The 26,549-nt window shown below is 38.5% G+C and overlaps 1 protein-coding gene across 16 annotated transcripts in view; it reads right to left on the bottom strand.

Moving 5' to 3' along the window:
- The window catches only part of DMD (dystrophin), a 2,277,745-nt gene that overhangs the window by 6,492 nt on the left and 2,244,704 nt on the right, over nucleotides 1-26,549 (bottom strand). For 10 of the 16 annotated variants that reach the window (XM_064364425.1, XM_064364424.1, XM_064364427.1 and 7 more), the window contains 3 exons: nucleotides 24,783-25,026; nucleotides 23,813-23,936; nucleotides 8,409-8,501 (listed from right to left, as the gene is read on the bottom strand). In XM_064364425.1, the coding sequence (XP_064220495.1) occupies nucleotides 8,409-8,501; nucleotides 23,813-23,936; nucleotides 24,783-25,026 (461 nt within the window). Of the gene's footprint in view, nucleotides 1-1,025; nucleotides 1,058-8,408; nucleotides 8,502-23,812; nucleotides 23,937-24,782; nucleotides 25,027-26,549 lie in introns of all 16 variants that reach the window. The other 6 variants (XM_064364428.1, XM_064364430.1, XM_064364433.1 and 3 more) reach the window with 1 other exon arrangement.

Here is a 26,549-nt window from a genome sequence, read left to right as displayed (position 1 = left end):
CTTGTTTTACTTGGGCTGTCAGTCAACACTTTGTCATCCAATAGTCACTTAATTAGGTAATTCAATAGTCAGACAATATTCTTGGTGGAATAGGAGTAGGAAGCATCTTTCACTGTAAAACCTCAAACCACATTCAGTGATAATGCTGCACTCTATCCCTTTCAACCCATAAATAGGCATTAAAAAAACACTCTCAAGACTCCATTATTTAATATTTTAAATCTAATTTGTTATTCTGTGTGGCTTCAAATACCAAATAAAAAAGATCATCTTCTGAAGGGTAAGCTGAGATGATGTAAGCCTTTCGAATGAGAGTTAAGAGTGTGAGTCTGGAGCCAGACTGCCTGGATCCAAATCCTGGCTCTGGCACCTGGGACACAATGCTTACTCTCCCATTAACTCAGTCTCCTTATCTGTAAAACGGGGTTAATAAGAGTACCCACCTCATAGGTTTGTCATGAAGATGACATAATGAAAAAGATGGCAAGTGCTGAGAACAATGCTTGGCACACAGTAAGTGCTCAAAAAATGTTCACTAAAATGGGAAAGAAAGAGCGCAGGAACCAAGAAAAAAGGAAACAAAAGCAAAATGAAGTCATCCCAGAAGAATAAAAACCAAGGGCGCTGGCAGAAAATGCTAAGGTCCTGGAAGTGGAAGAAAGCTTTATGACTCATCAGTTATATTCAAGGCTAAATTTATTCTGAAGATTTTGTTTGTGTTGCAAATGGCAACAGATGATGAACCGCAGGATTCCAACCTAGGGGACTACAAACGATTGCCATTTTAAAGAGATTCTTGCTCCCCCAACCCCAGTCTTGTCGTCATGGTGATGACAACGGCAATGAACATTTGAGGAATGTTCCTCATGAGCTGCAAGTGGAGAGGTGATTACCATCCTTACATGATAACACAATGTGTAATACACACATGCGCGTGCACGCACACAATTCTTACACAAACGCCAAACATAAAAAGCAGGATGAGACAGACAGAAGCCATGGCCGTGAGCCTGAATCTCACTAACCTCTCTCATTGGCTTTCCAGGGGTATTTCTTCCTTTAATAATAGAGAGAGGAAGAGGCAGAGATATCAGAAAGGGAAAAAAATGCATAAATATACAGTTTCATTCCAATTTGCTTTTTTTTTTTTTTTTTTTTTTAACCAAACAAATGTTGAGATGACCATTTATTCTCTGCTGGAGAAAAAAAAAAAAAAAAAAAAAAAAAAAAAACAGAAAAAATCCAAAAGACACATCTAGTCAAATAACCTTTACATACACTTAAAATCAGTGTAAACAGATAACATGATCCAGAAGACATCGTTTGTAGAATCCATAGAGTCCACGCATTAAACTGGATGAAAACTGGCACAGAATAGAAATCTGACAAATTGGGCATTGTTTTCAAAAACAACTCAAACTTAATGTTAAAAAAATCTCAGAATCTCTTCACTCTTGACTTGACAATCAGCACATTGAAACATAAACGGTAGTTGACTTTGTGTGCCCAAAGTCTGCACATCAAATGCAAAGTAGAACCCAACATAGAGGCTGGACTCCATCCTCTTGGGAGAATTTGTTCTATCTGATAGAAGCTGAGTGTATGTCCATGATGAAACTGGAGGCATTTGAGAAAACAGAACAGATGAGGGGAAGAGGTAAGTCCCACTAATGGGCAAGCCACAGAGCCAGATCCAAGAATGAGCTTTCAACTTCCTCCTCATAATTCAGCAAATATCAGGAGCCTTGAGAGGCAATGGCTAAAGACCCATTGGCTTTGTTTCATAGGTTCCTACATCTGGATGCATTTATTTATATGTCAAAAGTAGATTCTGATGAGAAAGTATTATATGGTAATAGTCATAATTAGACAAGTAGGAATCTCTGACCATACTATTTCAATAGCATGTCTTGGGCATGCAATTTCCTTTGTCTCCAAGATCTTCAAACTGAAATCTTGGTTTTCAAACTGTTTTAACTATAGTAATGGGACATCTCCTACAACAGTCTTATATGGAATTCCAGTATTTGGAGCAGTTCAAAGCAGAGGTGTGAGAGATCCTGTACAACATCTCCCTTTCCCCTCCACCCATCATTTTCAGTAGCTCCAAGAAGACTAAAACTCCCTGAAACAATCTGAGAACAACTAGTCTGTAATGAAGAAGTATGGAGCTACAATACCAGTAGAAACCTTTCAAAACTCAAGTTTTGGGTTCAAAACTTCTAGTATATGTTTAAAGATTTTCTAAGTTTTTCTTCCCTCCCTTTCTCCATTCCCTTCTTTTCTTCCTTCACAACCCAGCGATTTCTTAGGAGTATCAAATGTTCAGCTTGACCAGGTATTTATAATGCTCCTCAAGCCAGGGAAAAAAGGGAAAAAATGGGTACTGGCTCCTCAGCTGTGGGTGTCACTAGTGGGAGACCCATACCAAATGATGGGAAAGGGAGAGGAACATCATTCTGTCCTTGATGGCTCAAATCCCAGCAGGAATTACCCCTTCTTTTTGATTCCTTTAGCAAGGTTTAAAAAAAATCTTTATGTTTTATAATTAATACTGTCTGGTAGCAGAATTAATTCTCTTCCCTTCAAAACTGTAAGCCTCTTGAGGATGCGGTCCACATGTTGCTTATCCACCTCTCTATCCCCAATGCCTTGTACTGTACATAGACACTATAGGTATTTGATAAATACTGAATGAAGTGAATTGGTAAAGTGGTAGTTGGGTCATGACCAAGAGTCCTTCTGTGTTACAAGTAACTTGCCCTTCACTGGCACTCTTTAGTTTGGATGCCAAAGGTGGGTAACTTGTTTTGGCATGTAACTTTGGTCTACTTTGAGAACTTCAGATCTTTAGGAAGGACTGTTTCATTAGAAAGATATGTGATTTAGAATGTAATTATGGTTATTATTTCAGAATGTAATTATTCTTAGAATGTTTAATGTTACATATCTTTAGTGATTCTATACCAAGTCATATTCAGAACTCAGTATCAACTGATTATTGCTTAATATGTAGCAGCAAATGACTTGTGTTATGTTTCAGATCCTTCTTTAGAAACCATATTTTATGAAAATAGACCTCCCAGAGCCAAGCTAACTCTAATCTCTTGTAAAATCCTCCCTCATCACTTGGGTCCCAATGTACTCATTAACACATTAGAAAAGGAAGGTCCTTTTTTTTCACTTAAGAAAAACTTAAAAACAAATGATATTTTCTACTGTATAAGGACTAGTTCTACACTGACAAAACAGAGGCTAGTTGGTTACAACATTTTTAAAAGTTCTTGACCAATAAAGTTTCAGATAAAAGTTTGATTTTATAAATATTGTTTTTTGGAAATGAAATTCCTCAGCCCTTCAGTTACAGTGTCCATCTGGCAGTGTGATGTGTTGTCAGGAAATGGATCAAGACAAAAGGGAAGTGTGTTGGGGCGGTCCTAAATCTAAATAAAGGGCTTGGTCAGGTCCAGAGAAGTCTAATTTCCTTGGGCAGTATAAACTTGACATATTGATTATAATTCATTATTTTAGAGTTGGAATTGCAGGACAGTACTGTTTCTGGGTGCTTTTAGTCTCTTTTATCTTAATTCACTGTTTAAAATAGTTAAGGAAGAATGAGTCCCTTTTTAGGATTTCTGTTACTTTACAAGTCAAAAAAATTCAAATGGCCACATTTGCAGGCTCTTTGGTGAACATGAATATAAAGGTATAAATCAATTCAATTTCAGCTCAACAATCTTGTTGACTCATGTAATGAATCAGAATGGACAACAAAATAACAACGTTAAAGCAGGGATTAGCAAATTTTCCCCATAAAGGGCCAGATAGTAAATATTTTAGGCTTTGCAAGCTTACAGTCTCCGTAGCAACTATTCAACACTGCTGCAACTTCTCTACCCTGGTAATGAGAAAGCGGCAACATGTAAATGAATGGGTGTGGCTATGTTCCAATAAAACTTTATTTATAAAAACAGGTAGGGGGGCCAGCCTTGGCATATGGGCTGTATGTAGTTTGCTAGTCCTGGATTAAAGGAATAACTGCTCAAATCCTTTGTGGAAGTATACAGGAAACAGAATGGTGCCTGAAAAAGAACACACAATACTTCTGCCTTTGTTCTTTATGTTGCTCTTCCATAAAAGAACCACAGAATAAGATTTTAATTTTAAAAGATGGCAGGTTTTACAAAGCTGTTGGGTTGGTAATTTAGGGATATCTGATAGAATGTATGTGGGCTTATTTAAAAGAGGATGGTATGAAAAAGAGAATGGCATGGGCTGGTAGGGATAAAAATAACGTGGCACAGGTCAGTAGGCAAGAGATTGTGCAGGCAGAAATAACAGCATTGTTAACTGCTTTCTGGATTGTCTTAACTGCACTAAGAGCTTATCTTGGCTCTGATTATTCATTAATCTATATACAGTGGCACCACATTTTAGAGAGCCTAATACCATACTACTAACTAGGAGAGCATTTCTTTCATCAATGCACATACAATAAAAATACCTTTGTTAGTCTGCTAAATGATCAGAGACTTGGACAGATAACCTAATGGGGATATTTTAAAAATTACATTTGTTTATTCTACCCATATAGTTTTCCTATAGAATGGCAGAGATTTAGAAAGTAACTTGTAATAAAGTAGATAACGACTTCTTACACTAGAATTCAACTGCTATACATATACTTACAGGAAGAGATTAGAGATAGATAAATAGATTAGACAGAAATTGACTAATACTCAGTGTTTATATACACACTGAGCCACTCAAATCTCCCAAGTGTTTGTAAACTATATCTAGAGACCAATCAGAAAGATACAATCACAAAGCTAAATGTGCACACATTCATATCTTGAATATGCTGCTGCTTATATTGCCTATTATGCAGGACAGTGTTGACCATTGGTTTATCACTGAGCATTCAAGTCCTTTATTAATTTTGGTAACAGTTTAGCAAAGCCATTAAGATTAGAAGCCCAACTTAACTTGCTGAATGGCCATAAACAAGGCACCTAACTTCTCTGGGCTTCCAGGTACTCTTTGTGAAAATAAAAGATAAAGGTTAGCTGATACCGTCAGGTCCAATTCTGTGGCAAGGACCAACAGAAAAGTTGTAAATTTGAGGTACACAATAGCTTACCTATCTATATACTTTATATTTATGAAAAGCATGTGTTTCTTAAAAATGGCTTTTCCTCTGTGGGCAATTATCTAGCAGGGTTAAGTAAACCATGAGGTGGTATTTAATAGCACATTTCCAGTAAATGTCAGACCTCTGGCTCTCACATCTGTTTTGAGTTACTCAAACAGCCGTCCAAAACAGCTGTAGCAACCATGAACTTTGTTTTTTTTGTAACACAACAATGAGAATATGGATGGTAGCGTTAAAATAAAACTATGAAGTTCTCTGAGACATTAGCCATGTCTTGGCAGAAACTTTCATGGCAAAAATGTCAAAATCTAAATTTTTTTGAAAGATAATTCAATTAGGCAAGAAAAACTGAGATTGGATAGATCAGTATTTTTAAACCACTGGTTCAGAAAATCCATTTAGTGGGTTGCAACCAGCATTTTGTTTTTAAATAAATAAAAGAAAAATAGCATGCATTATATGTAGTATGGAAGGCATCACTTGAAACTTTTGTCTCTGATCTTTGTATGCATATGTGACTGTAAACGTGTGTGTACATATGGTGAGTGTATATATACATGTATGGTACATAAACACATATAATTTACTTTATATCTTTACCCCAGTTTATGATGTAAAATGTTTCTCTGATATGGATAACGGTCAAAACAGAGTCAAAAGTGACTGTCCTGGATGTTAAAAGTGTTAAGATGACCTTTCAAGGCTCTTCCATTTGAAAGACTGTAATCCTGAGACGTTAAGTTTCTCAAGAATATCTGCTTAATATCAGCCAAACACATCTACCAACTGGTAAGATGTTCCTACCAAACTTGACTATATGTGTGTGTGTGTATATATATGTTCCCACCAAACTTGACTACATGTGTGTGTATATATACACACACACATATATGCCATTTTTCAAATTATAAAAAAAGCTTTTAGTTGGAAATACAGTGTCCAAAAAACACTAGTGCATCAATAAGTAGCCTCATTTTTACAATAATGAAACTTTTTGTCCACTTGAATTTGGGGAGAAAAAGGCCTGTAAGAAGGCTTAATTTAGCTGGAAGTAGCAAAACATGAGGAAATGCCAAGGTCACAGTATTAAAGAACGATCAGCCAGATCTTCCAATATCTTAGCTACTCTCCTATGTTTTTAGTTTAATTGTTTTGTTTTTTAAGAATGTGAATTAATTTTCTCAGGCCACAAGGGTACCAATGAGTAAGTAGAAACTTAATTAATAGAATTGGTATCGGACAAGACCTCCTTATCCCACGTTTGAGAATGTAAATCAGCACTTAAGGCCTGAAATTCTTCCCTAAGCACTAAGTGAGTAAACACTATCCAGGTGGCCTGAATTGAGTTTCCAAAGTTTCCCATATAAGTACATAAATCAGCATCAGATATGCTAACTGCCAAATACCGTATCAGAGGAGGTATATTTCTAGTATTCCAGGAAGCTTCTTCCACACCCATGTGGTATCTAGCTTTAAGGAGTCTAAAAGCAGTATGCAGAGAGACAGTGCAAAGGGTTTCTACCTTACAGATAATTCGGGTGGACCAGAGATGCAGGTACAAAAAGTCCAGGAAGTCAAGGCTGCCTATGAGAAAGCAGAGCCATGAGCCTTGCTGTAGCTTCTTCTCTGTGAACCTCTTGTTTAGATGTGGAAGAAATGCCCAGGGTGCTAACAGGGCAGCCACCAACTTTCCACAGAGCAGGTAAACAAGCCACCAGTCTGGGGCCAGGATCATACAGTAATCAATTATTGTATTGCGATTGGAATTTCTTTGGAATTCTGTATCTCCAATTGGCCATGAGCACCTTGAAGGCAAGGAACTTGTCATTTCTTCTTCCCATCCGTAGTACCTCCACATAGTAGGTGTTGGTAAAAGTGGGCAGGACAAAGTAATGAGGAGAAAGGTGAAAGCATTTGATTCTGTCAAGCCTGTGTATGGTCTTCTTATTATGAATTATGACATCTAGAAGGAGGAGATACCTAAGACAGTCAGAATGGGGTTGCAGGTGGTGGTGGGGGATGTGGAGGTGGGTGGAAGACAGATAAGATTTTTATCTGTTAAAATCAACACATCAGAGGCGCTCAGTAGTGAAAAGATGGCTGGTGCAGACATTTAAAATTAGCTTCCCCTGACGGTTCCTTAGCAACGCTGTACCAGAACATTATTGCTTTTAATGTGCACTGCACAACGTTTACTTGCACATCAAATAGCTAGGAAATGGCTATTGTTAACTGACACTGAACAAAAAGATAGGAAAAGCACACTACTCAATACACCCTCCTCATTGCCCTTATGGAGAGGAACAAACAGCCCAGATTTCCTGCTGCCCATCCCTCCCAGGCTGCCCATTAGAGGTGCCAATCACTGGCCACAAAGCCTTGTGTTTTCTCCCTTTTGTTTCTCTAGGCTTTCCTTCTATTTGATCACAGGTGACTGCCACCATCCTTTTTATTCATTGAAGGAAGGCGACACAGTGACTTTATGTGAGGGCAATAAACCAAATAAATGCCCCCAGAACCGAAGAGTAGCAGCAAAACATCTTCTTAGAGGAAGCAAGGCATCTGAAGCTCATGAAAGCCACCGGGAAAATTCTGTGGGGTAAAACGCTGCTTTTGTATGGGGGCAAAATACGCAAGGCCAAAGTGATGAAGAGAAAGAAAAATATTAATGTCTTTCTTTGCTAAGCCTATATTCCATCTACTGAAGTAAAAAATAATAACAAACTACTCTATGAAGATTTAATTGTCCCTATATTTAAATGATGGAGATATAATTTTTAAATATAAAGGGCATGAGATTGCAAGTAAGAGATCACCACCACCACCACCAATCACTAGGCATGTCCTAGGCTTTGCTGTAGTGTGTAGCAGCCATATGTTCCTGGCAAAGGCACCATCAGGGCATTAATTTCCTCATCTGTAAAAGTCACATAATAATTGCGCTTCACTAAAAGGCACCTCATAATTAACTCTTCAGACTACTGTGTGAAGCAAGTAAAATACCTGAAGACAAATAGAAGGTAGTATTCTCATTTCTGGAAACATGTTGACTTCACGGGTATTTGAATTCAGAATACTCCAAACCAGAAATTCACACTTAAAAATCAAATCTTTCCATTTGATGGATCTTTCCATCAAATTGCCATTCTGATATCACGTGTTGGCTTCCATATGGAAAATACACACACCAGTTGGGTATGGAAGCTAGTGTCCTGATCCCAACAAATCTGAGTCCCTTCTAGGTATTGGAGCTTACCTCTTGAACTAGGGAAGGAGTTGTTGAGTTGCTCCATCACCTCCTCTAACCCTGTGCTTGAGTCCTGGGGAGGACTGAGAAGATCTTCCTCACCTTAACAAAAACCAAAAACAAATAATGGAAAATTACATTTTTACAAAACAGAGAGAGATTAGAGAAAAGGGCCATAGTTATATTTTTAACACCATTATAAATTCATTTTACTAGCTCATAAATAACAAACCCCTCAAGCTTAATAATTAGGAAATAATTCTTTAAAGGGAAGAAGAATTCCACACTGTAGTTTATATCATTATCCTTGAAGAAAAAAAAAAACTATCTTTTTAAAAGTTGACTAGAATTACTTGCAATGTGTCCCGCATGTAGAAATGATAAATACATGAGATAATGAATACTCTAAATACCCTGACTTGATCATTGCACATTTTGTGCATGCAACAAAACATCACATGTACCCCATAAATATGTACAAATATTATACATCAAAAAACAGGCCAGGTGCAGTGGCTCATGCCTGTAATCCAGCCCCTTGGGAAGCAGAGGTGGGAGGATTGTTTGATGCCAGGAATTTGAGAGCAGCCTGGGCAACACAGTGAGACCCTGACTCTATTTTAAAAAAAATACGAAAAATAAGCTTTAAAATTAAAAAGAATGAACAAAAAAATAAGTCAATTGATAAAGGTAAAATTGACAAACTCTCTTTTGTGCCCAGTTAACAAATGTGAAACTTTGTTGTATGTAATAAAATAATTATTACTGCACACTTTCAGTGCTGTCTCAACACAAAAGAACAAGAATCTTACATTTTGCATTCACTTCATGAAAGCAAGAAGGGAGTCGAGACACTGAAGTTTTTTTCACTCTTTTGACATTTAACCAAAAATATAAACAAAACTCAAGTACCTTTAAACTCCAATGTAATAGAATTAAAAATAGTATGTGTCCTATATAGGTAATGAAATATGAATATTCTAAAAACTGTAAATATGGCATATACTGGGATGTTATGTTCCTTTCCTCTTTGTTACTTGAGACTACTTTATCATAATTATCTTTTGGGTTCTATAAAGAAGAAATTTTAAAATTGTGACAATTTGTTTGTGAGGAGAGAATGATGATATGGAAGCAAAGACACCTAGGGATGGATGATCTTCACTGGGAATGGAAATCTCCCTGTAGGTTTTGTGCATCTGGGTCTCTATTGTCTATTCATGTGTTAAAGAAATACACTTCAAACAGCATTTGCAAGTAAAAGGGTAATTTCTTAGGCGCAAACAAAATTAAACTTTGAAGGTCTTTTGCAACTAATTTTTCATCATATACAAATCTGCCAATAGTGAAAATAACTGCTATTCAAGCTCTATTTGTTCTGCACATTGTCACTTCCATCTAAAACAAGACCTTGCTTTAGCAAGTCAACAATAAGGAACTTGCTTAGGGATAACCTCAGGTGTACATCTGACTTGGAAATGCTTTGGAAGCCAGTGACTAAATGACTTAAATATGCTTGTCATTTCCTTTGGTCTGTGCCACTTGGATTTTCAACTATGATTATAATCCTGCATTTATTCTTCATTTTTATCCTTGTTTTTTACAGTACAAGCTAAAAGAATCATTGCCAATGCTAACCATTGAGACACAATCATATTCTAGGTGGATGTGAGGCTGCATATTATTATTAGAATGGAGGGATAAGAACTTAACGTAGATAAAAAGTCTCAGACTACATGAGTCTCCTAGTAACGTACGACAGGAAAGCTCTTTGCAATGTTAAGGAAATGGGTGCTGAACAATTAAGATCACAAAGCAGAAAAGGAAGAGTTACAAACTCTCTCTCTTCTCTTTCTCTCTCTCTTCCTCCCTTCTCACACACATGCACTATTTGCTTAAGTTTGTGCCTTTAGAAAAAGTGGAATTCAGTATCTTTAGTTTCTTTTTTCTGGCAGTTTTAAACTACCATTATCTGGTGAAGATGAAATGAATGAAATACTACCAAGACGAACAAGATTCTGACAACTGCAGGGCTGATTACATCTCTCTGTTCCATTACTGATGCAAATTTTTGCTGAATTGGGAAACATGAGGCATTTTTTAATGGCAGTAAGTCCACTTTAGTGACAGTATGCCTTACAGAATAAATCAGAGCCAAGAGAGATGCTCATGAACATCGATGTTAATATTTCTGACAGTTTAATTACATCATATTGGAGCTCTAGGAACTCAATTGTACTCTGTTAAAATTCAGGTACAGTTCAATGAAGTGATTGGCATTCCTGTTCCTGAATTATTTCAAAGATCAAATTATAAAGCATAAAGCTAATGATGTCAGCCAAGTTCATCTTCACAGATAAACCCTCTGTGAGCCTCTGAGTGTCTAAGTATAATACAAATGTAAAATTGGCTTATTTGCTTTAATGGAAAACTTAAAAAATTTTTTTGAATTATGCTTTAAGTTCTGGGGTATATGTGCAGAATGTGCAGGTTTGTTACATAGGTATATACACATGCCATGGTGGTTTGCTGCATCTATCACCCCGTCATCTACATTAGATATTTCTCAGAATGCTATCCCTCCCCTAGCCCCCCACCCCCTGACAGGACCCAGTGAGTGACATTCCCTTCCCTGTGTCCATGTGCTCTCATTGTTCAACTCCAACTTATGAGTGAGAACATGCAGTGTTTGGTTTTCTGTTTTTGTGTTAGTCTGCTGAGATTGATGGTTTCCAGCTTCATCCATGTCCCTGCAAAAGACATGAGCTCATCCTTTCTGATGGCTGCAACTGTGAGTCAATTAAACCTCTTTCCTTTATAAATTACCCAGTCTCAGGTAGTATCTCTATAGCAGTGTGAAAATGGATTAATACACCTATTATGTTGTAGCTACATAGTGTATGATTAGACCAACCATAAATATTCTATCTGGCTGGTTTGATGCCCACAATAGGGTTATCAGTCAGCTGTTGCTACATAACAAATACTCACAAAATTCTCACGTTGCATATTTCTCATTCATGCATCTGTTGTTTGGCTGGACTTTTGCTGGCACTCAGATGGACTTGACAAGTTGTGGTCTGGGTTCAGGTCTGTTGCACATGTCTCTCATCCTTCTTGGGCCAGGAAGCTACCTGGGCCATGTGCTTCTTGTGGCACATAAGCACAAGAGAGCAAGACCTACCACTCAGACATTCTATGCCTCTACTTTTGTCGTACCTGCTTATATTCCATTTTCCAAAGCAGGTTGTGTCAAATTCCCAGGCCAGAGAAGTACTGTTTTTCCAACTCTTGTTCACTCTACTTTATCTACATTGAACTTCTTGCTGTACTTGAGCAAGCCAATCACCCTCACCTCTCAGGGTCTTTGCATTTGCTGATCCTTCTGTCTGGAGCACTTTTCCCTCAAATACGTGTACAGCTCACACCCTCACTTAAAGTTTTTGCTCAACTGCACCTCATCAATGAGGACTTCCAAGACTACACTTTCTGATGACTCTTTCTCATTGTCCCTTGCTAGCCCTCTCCTCAGAGTGTTTATCTCACCACTCAACATACCTATATAGTTTACTTATTTACTTGTTAAGCCTGTGTGCCTCCATAAGAACGAGAGTTTCATGGAGAGAGAGTGGGGGTGGGGTTTGTTTGTTTAATCCATGTTCAGTTAATTTTTATATAAGGGATAAGGAAGGGATCCAGTTTCAGCTTTCTGTGTGTGGCTAGCCAGTTTTCCCAACACCATTTATTAAATATGGAATCTTTTCCCCACTGCCTGTTTTTGTCAGGTTTGTCTGAGATGAGATGGTTGTAGATGTGTGGCATTATTTCTGAGGCCTCTGTTCTGTTCCATTGGTCTGTATCTCTGTTTACAGCTGTATCTACAGTGAACAATATGCCAGGCACTGTTTAGTCATTTGAATATTTTATTCAAATATTTATTAAAATCTATATATGCCAGGCACCGTTCAGTCATTTGAACAGTGCCTGGCATATATAGATTTTAATAAATACTTGAATAAAATAATCTTACTGTTTTAAAACTTTTGTGGTTTAAGGCATATTCCATGGTATATATGTGCCACATTTTCTTTATCCAGTCCATCATTGATGGGCATTTGGGTTGTTTCCAAGTCTGCTATTGTGAACAGTGCCGCAATAAACATACGTGTGTGCATTTGTCTTTATAACAGAATGGTTGATAATTCTTTGGGTCTATACCCAGTAATGGGATTGCTGGGTCATATGGTATTTCTGGTTCTAGAGCCTTGAGGAATCGCCACACTGTCTTCCACAACAGTTGAACTAATTTACACTCCCACCAACAGTGTAAAAGCATTCCTATTTCTCCACATCCTCTCCAGCATCTGTTGTCTCCTGATTTTTAATGATCGCCATTCTAACTGGTGTGAGATGGTATCTCATTGTGGTTTTGATTTGCATTTCTCTAATGACCAGTGATGATGAGCTTTTTTTCATATGTTTGTTGGCTGCATACATGTCTCCTTTTGAGAAGTATCTGTTCATATCCTTCACCCACTTTTTGATGGGGTTGTTTTTGTTTCCACTTACTTATTCAACAAGAAAATATTTACTGAGTTCCAGCTGCACACTAGAGACTTGCACAGCCCTTATCCCTACTTCACTGATTCAATGCCTGCTCAAATAGCATACTGCTAGTGTTTGAGGGATTCTAAACTTAGTTGATGGCAATTCTTTAACATTTAAACTTGATTGTACTCTTAAGGTGATTTCCATAAACAAGCATAAATAATAGATGTTGGTGTGGATGTGGTGAAAACAGAACACTTTTACACTGCTGGTGGGAATGTAAACTAGTACAATCACTATGGAAAACACTATGGAGACTCCTTAAAGAACTAAAAGTCGAACTACCATTTGATCCAGCAGTCCCACTACTGGATATATACCCAAAGGAAAGGAAGTCATTATGTGAAAAATACACTTGCATATGCATGATTATAGCAGCACAATTCAAAACTGCAGACATATGGAACCAGCTTAAATGCCTATCAACCAATGAGTGGATAAAGAAAATGCAAATACTACTCGGCCACAAAAAGGAACAAAATAATGGCATTCACAGCAACCTGGTTGGAGGTGGAGACCAGTATTCTAAGTGAAGTAACTCAGGAATAGAAAACCAAATATTGTATGTTTTCACTTATAAGTGGGAGCTAAGCTATGAGGATGCAAAGGCATAAGAATAATACAGTGGACTCTGGGGACTTGTGGGGAAGGGTGGGAAGGGGGTGAAGGATAAAAGACTACACGTTGGGTACAGTGTACACTGCTTGGGTGATGTGTGCCTCAAAGTGTCAGAAATCACCACCGAAGAAATTATACATGTAACGGAACATCACCTGTTCCCTGTAAACTATTGAAATAATGAAAAGAAAAATAACGTTTCTGGGATTATTAGCTATTTAGTCTTCCTGCTTGTCTGAATGTGGTCCAAATAAACCACTGAAACATTTTTTAAAATAAGAAAAGACATAGTCGAAGTTAAATAGTACCATGATATAGCATAATATGATAGTCTCCTTTAATCACTGCTAAAGTGAAGAAAAAATAAGTAGATGACTCAATTTAATCTGAGAAAAAAGAAAAGGAATGCTTTTCCATGGCAAGATATTCTTCAGCCTTCTGAAACATAACGATGGTTTCAGATCCCTTTCTTGAAGGGATATCCCATCTGACTCACTTCCCTTTCTTTGATTCAAATGGTTCTATTTGCTTAAAAAGTTATTGTAGCCAGAACCTATGCAGCCTATGCAGAATAGACACAATAATCACTCCTGTGATTTTGTCTGAATCTAAACAAATTATTTTCTGTTTTTTAGAAAAGGAGTTGTATACAAGAAATTTTTTTCTTACAAAGGGGGCTGTGTGTGAGCAAATATGCCCATCAACAATTTTCTTTGAATTTTAACCAATTTCCAACTTGATGTGTATTTCCTGCCTTTCCCCAGTTTATTTTTTTTAGAAGAAAAAGTACAATGATTTATCCAATACCCAATATTTGGCTTCAATTAATTTTTCCCTTATGATATAGAACAGATGCTTTCAATTTCACACATAAATTCTGGGTGTAACATCTTTAATATATTATGGTGTACAGTATTGTTGCTGATTATTAGCTGATCAGTTATGAATGGTCATGAAAGATACTGAAACTAGTAGCTAAATTTCCAAAACACGTGGGCTTTTCCATGTGTACACAAGAATGTACTGTGCTTGATTTCCGAAATATTAACTCAACAAGCACTTTACTGATTGTTTTTGTTGCACAGGGTGTCCTCATATAGTAATGACAATGAGCAAGACTTTCATCCTGTCCTTAAGGAGCTTAAGTTCTAGGGAGTTGTAGGCAGAAGAAAGTACTAGTAACTGTCTGTCTGAAAACATGGTGGGGCGTGGTGGCTTATGCCTGTAATCCCAGCACTTTGGGAGGAAGAGGCGGGTGAATTATTGAGGTCAGGAGTTCAAGAACAGCTTGGCCGACATGGGGAAACCGCATCTCTACTAAAACTACAGGAAAATTAGCCTGGCATCGTGGTGGGCCTGTAATCCTGCCTACTGGGGAGGCTGAGGCAGGAGAATCGCTTGAACCTGGGAGGTGGAGGTTGCAGTGAGCCAAGATTGTGCCACTGCACTCCAGCCTGGGCAATAAAGTAAAACTCTGTCTCATACAAAAGAAAAAACAAAAACAAAAAAACCAGAACGATATAATGCATGATTAAGTTCCAAAAGAAAACTGAGTAAAAAGAAAGGATGCTATATTTCAGGTTAAGAACATAATGAACTCAAGGCCAAAGAGAACATTTATTTATTCTGTTGTCAAACAGAAGCCATAAAATCTTAGGGAGGGGAATAATATAATTTGAATGGCAGAAGAGGAACTGGAAGTATCTGTAAGATAGCTTGGAAAGGAAGAGAGACCAAAGACAGAGAAACCAATTAGGAAAGTATTCATATTGTCTGTTCCAGTAATACATGATGAGGGCTAAATTTGGGCAGAAGTAGCTGATTTGAAGACTTTTGCTCTTTGTTATAAGTACCATAACAGACTGACCTTGGTGACTGGATTGATGGAGGTGGACCATGGCTAAGGAAGGCAGGTAAGGGAAGAAGGTGTAGAAAATGACTTTGTGTAGATTGGGAAATTGGAAGAGATGTTTCAAAGGTTGATCATGATTTCAGATTTGGCTGTATTTCTATTTATAATTTTATCCAGAAGATGCTCAGGTGGGAGGTCTGGGCTGTAAATCTTAAGAGCTGTCAACATAGCGGAAGTCAAGAATGGAAGGAGTGCCCAGGGAGAGTGAAGAAGAGTGAAGGGGATGGAGAGAATCTTGAGGAAAACCTTGATGTGATGTACTAAGGATACCACCTTACCTGTGTGGTAATCTGGCATAAAACATTTAACCTGAACCCAATCACTTGGAAACAAGCGGGGGACATTCTACAAAACATCTAGCCCGACCTCTTGAATATATCAATGTCATGAAAGATTTAAAGAGGCTGGGAAAGTGCTCCAGATAAAAGGAGACTATAGAGACATAATAAAATGCAAAGCATGCACCTTCTTTGGACCCTGAATGAAAAAAGCCGCTATAAAGAATATTAATTTTGGCCTTATAAAATGAGTTAGGAAGGATTCCCTCTTTTTGTATTGTTTGGAATAGTTTCAGAAGAAATGGTACCAGCTCTTCTTTGTACCTCTGGTAGAATTTGACTGTGAAACTGTCTGGTCCTGGCCTGTTTTTGGTTGGTAGGCTATTAATTGCTGCCTCAATTTCAGACCTTGTTATTGGTCTATTGAGGGATTCGACTTCTTCCAGGTTTAGTCTTGGGAGGATGTCAGTGTCCAGGAATATATCCATTTCTTCTAGATTTACTGGTTGATGTGCATACAGGTGTTGGCAGTTTGTATTTCTGTGGGATTGGCGACGATATACCCTTTGTTATTTTTTATTACATCTATTTGATTCTTCTCTCTTTTCTTCTTTATGAGTCTGGCTAGTGGTCTATTTTGTTAATCTTTTCAAAAAACCAGCTCCTGGATTGATTTTTTTTTTTTTTGAAGGGTTTTTTGTGTCTCTGTCTCCTTCAGTTCTGCTATGATCTTAAGTTATTTCTTGTCTTCTGCTAGCTTTTGAATTTGTTTGTTCTTGCTCCTCTAGTTCTGTTAATTGTGATGTTAGGGTGTCAATTTTAGATCTTTCCTCCTTTCTCCTATGGGCATGTAGTGCTACAAATTTCCCTCTAGACATTGCTTTAAATGTGTCCCAGAGATTCTGGTACATTGTGTCTTCATTCTCATTGGTTTCAAAGAAGATGTTTATTTCTGCCTTTATTTCACTATTTATCCAGTCCTCATTCAGGAGCAGGTTGTTCAGTTTCCATGTAATTGTGTGGTTTTGAGTGAGTTTCTTAATCCTGAGTTCTAATTTGATTGTACTGTGGTCTGAGAGACTATTACGATTTCCATTTGTTTGCATTTGCGGAGAGTGTTTTACTTCCAATTATGTGGTCAATTTTAGAGTAAGTGTGATGTAGTGATGAGAAGAATGTATATTCTGTGGATTTGGGGTGGAGAGTTCTGTAGATGTCCATTAGGTCTGCTTGGTCCAGATCTTCTTTCAAGTCCTGGATGTCCTTGTTAATATTCTGTCTCGTTGATCTAATATTGACAGTGGGGTGTTAAAGTCTCCCACTATTATTGTGTGGGAGTCTAAGTCTCTTGTAGGTCTCTAAGAACTTGCTTTATGTATCTGGGTGCTCCTGTACTGGGCGCATATATATTTAGGATCATTAGCTTTTCTTGTTGTATTGATCCCTTTACCATTATGTAATACCCTCCTTTGTCTCCTTAGATCTTTGTTGATGTAGTCTGTTTTATTGGAGACTAGGATTGTAACCCCTGTTCTTTTTTTTGTTCTCCAGTTACTTGGTAAATATTTCTCCATCCCTTTGAGTCTATGTGTGTCTTTACATGTGAGATGTGTCTCCTGAATACATCACACTGATGGGTTTTCACTCTATCCAATTTTCTAGTCTGTGTCTTTTAATTGGGGCATTTAGCCCATTTACATTTAAGGTTAATATTGTTATGTGTGAATTTTATCCTGCCATTATGGATGCTAGCTGGTTATTTTGTCAGTTAGTTGATGCAGTTTCTTCATAGTGTCGATGGTCTTTACAATTTGTTATGTTTTTGCAGTGGCTGGTATTGGTTGTTCCTTTCCATGTTTAGTGCTTCCTTCATGAGCTCTTGTAAGGCAGGCCCTGTGGTGACAAAATCTCTCAGCAGTTGCTTGTCCATAAAGGATTTTACTTTTCCTTCACTTATGAAGCAAAGTTTGGCTGGATATTAAATTCTGGGTTGAAAAATTCTTTTAAGATGTTGAATATTGACGCCCACTCTTTTCTGGCTTGTAGGGCTTCTGCTGAGAGATCTGCTGTGAGTCTGATGGGCTTCTCTTTGTGGGTAGCCTGACCTTTCTCTCTGGCTGCCCTTAGCATTTTTTCCTTCATTTCAGCTCTGGTGAATCTGATGATTATGTGACTTGGGGTTGTTCTTCTTGAGGACTATCTCTGTGGTGTTCTCTATATTACCTGAATTTGAATGTTGGCCTGCTTTGCTAGGTTGAGTAATATCCTGAAGAGTGTTTTCCAACTTGGTTTCATCCTCCCCATCACTGTCAGGTATCCTGATCAAACGTAGATTTGGTCTTTTCACATAATTTCATATTATTTCTTGTAGGCTTTGTTCATTTCTTTTCATTCTTGTTTCTCTTATCTTGACTTCTTGCTTTATTGCATTGTGTTGATCTTCAATCTCTGATATCCTTTCTTCCACTTGATCAATCAGCTATTGAAACTGGTGTATGCTTCATAAAGTTCTTGTGCTGTGTTTTTCAGCTCCATCAGGTCGTTTATGTTATTCTCTAAACTGGTTATTTTAGTTAGCACTAAACTGGTTATTCTAGTTAGGATTTCATCTAACCTTTTTCAAGGTTCTTAGCTTCCTTGCATTGGGTTAGAACATGCCCCTTTAGCTTGGAGAAGTTTGTTATTACCTACCTTCTGAAGCTTGCTTCTGTCAATTCATCAAACTCATTCTTTATTCAGTTTTGTTCTCTTGCTGGCAAGGAGTTGTGATCCCTTGGAAGAGAAGCAGTGTTCTGGTTTTTGAAGTTTTCAGCCTTTTTTGCAGTGGTTTCTTTCCATCTTCATGGATTTATCTACCCTTGATCTTTGAAGTCAGTGACCTTTGGATGGGGTCTCTGAGTGGACGTCCTGTCTGTTGATGTTAAAACTATTTCTTTCTGTTTGTTAGTTTTCCTTCTAACAGGCCCCTCTGCTGCAGATCTGCTAGAGTTTGCTGGAGGTCCACTCCAGGCCATACTTACCTGGGAATCACCAGTAGGGGCAAAGGTTGCTGCCTGTTCCTTCCTCTAGGAGCTTCATCCCAGAAGGGTACCTGCTGAATGGCAGCCAGAGAGCTCTCCTGTATGAGATGTCTGTCTGCCCCTACTGGGGGCTGCCTCCCAGTCAGGATACATGGGGGTCAGGGAGCCACTTGAGGAGGCAGTCTGTCCCTTATCAGACCTTGAACACTGTGCTGGGAGGTCCACTGCTCTCTTCAGAGCTGCCAGGCAGGGATGTTTAAGTCTGCTGAAGTTGTTCCCACAACTGCCCCTTTTCCCAGGTGCTCTGTCCCAGGAAAGTGGGGGCTTTATTTGTAAGTCCCCGATGGGCTGCTGCCTTTTTTTCTGAGATGCCCTGCCCAGTGATGAGGGAGTCTAGGGACACAGTCTGCCTGCAGAGGCCTTGCTGAGCTGCCATGGGCTCTACCCAGTTCAAACTTCCCAAGGCTATGTTTACACTGTGTTGTTAAAGTAACCTACTGGAGCCTCAGCAATGGCAGAAACCCCTCCCGCCGACTGAGCTGGACCATCCCAGGTTGAGCTCAGACTGCTGTGCTGGCTACGAGAACTTCAAGCCAGTGGATCTTAGCTTGCTGGTCATCATGTGGATGGGACCTGCTGATTCAGAACACTTGGCTCCCTGGCTTCAGACCCCTTTCTATGGGAGTAAAAGGTTCTGTCTCACTGGTATTCCCAGTGCCACTGTGGTATGGAAAAAAAAAGACTGCTGTGGCTAGTTCGGTGTCTTCCAAATGGCTGCCGAGTTTTGTGCTGGAAATCCAGGGCCCTGGTGTTGTGGGCACCAGAGGGAATCTCCTGGTCTGCAGGTTGTAAAGACCATGGGAAAGGCACAGTATCTGGGCCAGAGTGCAGGGAACAGTTCCTAATGGCTTCCCTTGGCTAGGAGAGGGAGGTCCCTGGCCCCTTACATTTCCCAGATGAGGTGATGCCCCACCCTGCTTCAGCTTGCCCTCCTTGGGCTGCACCCACTGTCCAACCAGTCTCAGTGAAATGAACCAGGTACCTCAGTTGGAAATGCAAAGATCACCCACCTTCTGGATGGACACAGGGAGTGGAACATCACACACCAGGGCCTGTTGGGAGGTGGGTGGCTAGGGGAGGGATAGCATTGGGAGAAATACCTAATGTAGACGATAGGGTGATGGATGAAGCAAACCACCATGGCACGTGGATAACTATGTAACAAACCTGCACGTTCTGCTCATGTACCCCAGAACTTAAAGTATATATAAAAAAGAATGTTAATTGGTGGAACTGGAGGCACTGAATTTAAACTGTATACTAGATAACAGTATTGTTCATTTTTTTGGGTGTGATAATCGTGCTTATGTAAGAATATCTTTTATCTTAGAAGATGCATGTTCAAGTGTTTTGGGGTGAAGTGTTATATATGAAACACAGCCATTGGGTGGATAAGTGAAATAAAAAGCAAAAACTATATACACACATAAATATGAATAAATATGCACATAAAACGTAAATGCATACAGTATAAAGATATGTTAACATACAGATATATATAACTGTTAATCTAAATATATGCAATCCCTTTAACAACACCTAAATGTAAAAGTACATAGATAAATAGATATAATGCAAATGTGGCAAACTGTTGAATTAATTGCAATTTTGCCGCAAGTTTGAAATTATTCTAAATAAAAAGCTAGGGAGCTATCATGTCATAAACCTCAAATGCACGATGAAATTTATTTTTTAAAAAGCAAAGGAATGGTTTAATATTTAAATAAATAAAGTGCTTCAAAAAACAGGAATCTGGTGGAAAGTTAGGAGTCATCAGCAATAAGGAGTTGTTAGGACATCACAGATTTGTGTATGCAGCCCATGAGAGCCAACAGAGGATAAACATTGTTAATTTTTATTTTGTTCTGTATTTGCTTCCTCTAATAGAAGGTAAATTTCATTAGCACATTCTCAGTAAGAACTATACAGAACACAAATTGTACATAGAGACTCAGTGATAAGTATTTCATGGCTTGAGGAAATATGTTGACTGTTTAGACACATCACCTAGTATGACTTCTCTCATGTTTGACTTAAAATCATTGGGGTTGTATATTTAAAGAATGCAGCTCTATCCAGAATATGGTTCAGCAAATCCTGGCCTTATCATATCTCAAGCCTTCAAAGCACAAGGATCCACACTGTATTTATTTAAACAACTGTGTGCATCCTTCCAGAAGATGGTAAGGTTTTTCCCTTTTAAATGAAGTTTGATATTGTTTGGTTCTGTGTCCTCACCTAAATCTCATGTTGAACTGTAGTCCCCATGTGCTGTGGGAAGGATCCGGTGGGAGGTGACTGGATCATGGGGGCGGTTTCCCCCATGCTGTTCTCATAATAGTGAGTGAGTTTGCACAAGATCTGATGGTTTCCAAGTGTGGCAGTTTTCCCCTCGCTTTCTCTCTCCTGCTGCGACGTAGCACATGGCCTTGCTTCCCCCCTTCACCTTCCCCCGTGATTGTAAACTTCCTGAGGCCTCTCCAGCCATGTGGAACTGTGAGTCAACAGACCTCTTTTCTTCATAAATCACCCAGTCTCAGGTAGTTCTTTACAGCAGTGTGAAAACAGACTAATACACAGTTTAAGAAAAAGTACCTTTGAATTCAGTCTTTTCTTTCAGAGGACAAATTTAACAACACAGCTTATCCATTTAATATCAGCAAGTTATCTCTGAATACCAGCACTTTCATCCTGGTATTCAGTACTACCATGATCTTTTTAGCTCCACAAATCATCAGGACCATATCCTAATGTGCACTTTAATTTGGGTGCTTTAACAGGTATGCTGCCTATTCTCCATTGTGAACGGCCTAAATAATCAATGCTTCTAAGCACCCAGGGCTCTGAATCTCACGACTAAAATATGTGACTTAGTTTCATATGCTTTACTTACTTTAAAAAGGGGGGAAATCCTGAAGTAGAAAAAAAAGGGGTAGTAAAGCGCAGTTGTTTTCAGAATTTATAGACTTTGCAAAGGTATACAATAGTTTTTAATGTACTGTGTTATCACTTACAATCCCAACAGTTTATTAGCTATATTCAGGTCTCAGGTAGACAGAGATAATGTGACGCAGACACTGCTTCAAATCATGGAGGTGTAGTAAATTCTGGAAAACAACCTCAAACATTTCCTTTTCCTTCTCAAAGAAATCAAAACCTGGCTTTCCTACATGGTTTGGCTTCTCCAGAAGAGGATGTGCTTCTTTCCACTGCTCCAGGTTCTTGAACTTCATCACATTTGTTTCAACCACCCTGTCTCTCTTCTCAGAAATGTTGCCTCCTTAGAGCCCTCATCCACCTTCCTCAACATCTTTTCCATCCGGGTCTACCACTGTCATCACAGTAAGGACCTCAGCCCCTGCTGATAAGTTCAGCAAACTTAGTCTCCTCAACTGCATGGACTACACTCCTTGCCCCTCAGTGATCTCCAAGTAAAATCTTCAGCAGCTCACTGGGAGGCACCATCTTAGATGTAGAAATTGCTTGAAAGCATTTTACTTCCATGATATCCAACTTTTGAATTTTCCTGACTGTGATCTCCAAATTTTTCACCATAAAACTCACACACACCCCTAACTTTTCCCTTCTGTCCTATCCATTTTGGTTAGGCACTTTGCCTCTCTTTATTCTACCCTCATGGAAAATCTCAAGTATGAAATGAATTCCTCAACACATCACCATATCAGGCAATACAGTTGTAAGTGTACGGAATCAATGAGTCACAGGTCTTTTCTGTTCTGTGAGGTAAGATTAAGAGGGTCAAGTATAACCAGTTTAGGACCCAGGGAAAAGTAAGGCTAGAGGATGGAGCTGACTCATACTGGGCTCCATGAGAGAAATGAGGGAGGTGGACCAAGTATTTGCAGCCTTCATAAAACCCTCTATTGTCTAGCCAAACACAGCAGGAAAAAAACAATGAGCAGCTGGCTAGCAACCTCTGTTCTAGCTATTCATTACCACTGTAAAATGCCCTACTCTCATTTTGACCTTTGATCATTTACACCTCATCAGCTCCATATTTCTTAAAACCTAGTTCTAAGAAAGGTGCTGACCATTCCTCAACAAATTCATCCAACTTTTGCCTAAGTCGTCTTTCTTGGTAATGTTTCAAAAGTGTTTTCGCTTTCCTTAATCCTCATTCATTTTAAGATTACCTAGTCTTTCATTTCATTGAAACGACAGAAGTTTCCCAACTTTCCTTCTTCTGTTGGCTGAAAATGCTTTCTCAAAATTACCCAATAGTGACCCAATGGATTGTGATTTATTTTAATTTCCATTGAGCTCTCTTTACCATTTCACCACATCTTCTTTGAACCTTACCCTACTTCCCCATGGCACTGAATCGAAGGACCTGTTATAGATTTCTCATCTCATACCCTTCAGCAATCAATTCTATGAAACTCATTCTCAAATCTCTGCAGTCTGCCCTCTTACCTCAAGTATAGATCTGTATCTTAATTTCTTTCTGGACATGACTTAGAAGACCCATCAATTTCTCAAACACATTATGTCCACAATCAAAAGTTTCCCTATCTTCTTCCAACCAAATCCTCTCCCCTCATTCCTCTCCTTACAATTTGCAGTCAGTTCCCAGACCCTGGCAACTATAGAACAGTCCCACAGTCCTCTCCTTCCATGTCTCTCAAGTGCAGGCCCTCAGAACTTACAAATCTTGGCCTCGGCGACTGCCTCCTAACTGGTCTTCTCACCTATACTAATTTTCTGTGGGCCAGATAGAGCTGCCCGAATACATCTTTTTAGAAATTTCTTTTTAGATCTTTTTCATCTGGTACATGATTTTCAGTGGCTCCCTGATACCAAAATGAATCAAACACCTCTGGCCAAACATTCATACCACTATAATGTGACTCCACCTTTCTTCAGATACCAGAATCTGAGAGTAGTTAAGACACTTACCCATGGATTCTGAAGTTTGACTGCCAACCACTCGGAGCAGCATAGGCTGACTGCTGTCGGACCTCTGTAGAGAGGTAGAAGGAGAGGACACCGTTGTGCCATTCACTTTGGCCTCTGCCTGGGGCTAAGTCATCCAAAAGAAAACAGAATTAATTTTCATAATAAACACACAAATGTATAAATATCAAAATATTATAGACACTCAAGACTCATAAATTTTGACCCTTCCTACTTTAGAAGCCCTCCCAAAGATGGCTTAATTTGGGATATTTCACTGTTGATATAATCCATGTATACTCTGTTTGTATCTGAAGTAGCCCTTATAAATTTGAGAAAAAATGAGAGCTACACGGGAGTGAGACTATAAATCATTACATTAAATAACTGGAAGATTTAGAAGGTTATGTGAGAAGAGTAAGACTGTGAGATCTCAAAAATGTAATGGAAAATTCGTAACTTTGTGGAGTATTAAGTAACAAGATAGAACATATCTCAAAATTTAAAATTCACAGCCAGAACTGTGTCCAAGTAGGTCCTTTTATGATGCAGTATCTTGCTAGGTTTTCAGTGGAGGCTTAATGAATTATGTGTTGGGGATTAAGAGAAAAAAAACCACAAAGGTAAACAAGAAAATATAACTAATTGCAAATGAAAGAGTTCCATTTCAAGAAGTAAAATATTCACTTTTAGAGAACTAGTGGAAACCTTTGGGCATTTTTTTCCCAAAGATGTATTTCAAATTGGTCCAGAAAAAAACACTTTGGTAGGAAACAATATTGAACAAACACAAAAAAGACACATTAGTTTTTCTGTGTCCTCTACTTCTATCCCTCGATACCTATCACTTTGCCAGGCACATACCAAACCCTTAAGAACTGATGCTTGTTGCACCTATGAAAAGTGCTTTGAAGTTTAGTTTTGTTTAGGAGGGGAAAATGAATGTTTGTAAAAATCCCATCTCTCTCCTCACTTGCTCCAGCAGCTGCCTTAGCCTATGTAACTGTGACTCCAGTTGTTTATTGTGGTCTTCCAGGATTTGCATCCTGGCTTCCAGGCGGCCTTTGTGTTGACGCAGTAGCTTGGCCTCAGCAATGAGCTCAGCATCCCGGGGACTCTGGGGTGAGGTGGGCATCATTTCAGGAGGGGACGGCAGTGGGGACAGGCCTTTATGTTCATGCTGCTGCTTTAGACGGTCATATTCTGCTTGCAGATTCCTGTTGGCATCAAAGAAGTAAGAAAAAAAAAAAAGAAATTTGAATATCATCACCAAATTTTGTATACCATGGTAGATAGATGCATCTGACTGCCACCAAAGAACAGCAAGCAAAAGAGAGGCACTAATGAATGGTTTTAATGATGACAATCTTACCAGTGCTAAAAGAACAAAACAAAATTTGAAGCTTTCGCCTGGTGTGTGAAGGGAGCCATGCTTTTCAATTTTTTATGTTATGCTAAAAGCCTCATGAGTGCTATGTTCAGATAAGTAAGCAGCAAAGGATTTAATCACTTTGTAAATATTTCTTTATAATGTCATGAGGTTAAAAATGTTACACCTCTATCAACACTTTGGTTTGCTTTAAACATTAGCAAATATTTTCAACAGAAATGTATAAGAATAGAGTAAGTATACCCATGTACCCACCACCTCGCCTTGATAAGTTTATCATTTGCCATGTTTTCTTCAAAAGTTTTTTGAAGAAATAAAATATAACAGCCAAAGCAGAAGCTCCCTCATGTGCCCGCATCAACACTGTACCATTCTCTCCTTCCCATTGCCCTCAAGGAGATAATGCCACACTGAATTTCATGCCTAGTGTTACCATGAATGTATCCGCAAATACTAGGTTGAGCTTAAAAAAGATGCTGATGTTTGACTGTGTTTTTCTTTCCCCGACAGAAACACCCATTTTATGTGATTCAATCTAATAGCATTATTTTGCATGTTCTTAAATTTAAAATTTAAGAACTTCATGTTTAAGAATATACATACCGTTCTAAGAGTTGCTTTTTGCCTTCAACACCATTTTGGAAATTTCTCCAGGTCGATACATAATATTGTGCTATTTTACTGCTGTAAGGTATTATTATTCTGTTGCTTGAATATGCCAACAACATTGTCCTGTCCACGGACATTTAGGTTGTTTCCAACTTTTCACTATTATAAACAATGATGAAGTGAACTTCTTTTTTATACCTGTCTCCTTGGATACCTGTTTAAGAGATTCTTTACAGAATATAGTTTGATGTGGAATTGTTGGATCTTAGCAACATCTTCAACATTGCTACATGTCACCACATTGCTCTGGGTGACAAATCGGTGGTTTTACTGATTTACTCTCTCTTCAGTAGTGAATGAGGTTTTCCGTTTGGCCCACCTCCTCATCAAATACTTGGTGTTATCAGATATTTAAGTTTTAGCTAATCTGATGGGAGCATTTTAACTTGCACATCCCTGATTACTAGTGAGGTTAAACTTCTTCCATGTTAACTGGCTTTTCATGCTTCTTTTACCCATTTACCTACATTTTAAAGTTTAAAATTTTGATTTTCACATTTAAGACTTTAATTTACCCAGAATCTATTTTTGTGCTTGCTGTGAACATGTGATCTAATCTTACTTCCCCCCACGGATAAACTATGAAGCCAGCCTCTGTCACCGTATAGTCCCTCTATTTCCCACTGATTTCTAACGATGCCTCCGCAAAACATCAACTGCCCATAAATACATAGGTGTGCT

The sequence above is a fragment of the Aotus nancymaae genome, unplaced genomic scaffold (genome assembly GCF_030222135.1).
Source record: "Aotus nancymaae isolate 86718 unplaced genomic scaffold, 86718_ANA_hifiasm-v0.15.2.pri h1tg000058l, whole genome shotgun sequence".
NCBI lineage: Eukaryota > Metazoa > Chordata > Mammalia > Primates > Aotidae > Aotus > Aotus nancymaae.
Note: the sequence above shows the minus strand (reverse complement) of the source record. Positions and strands in the feature narration are given on the sequence as shown.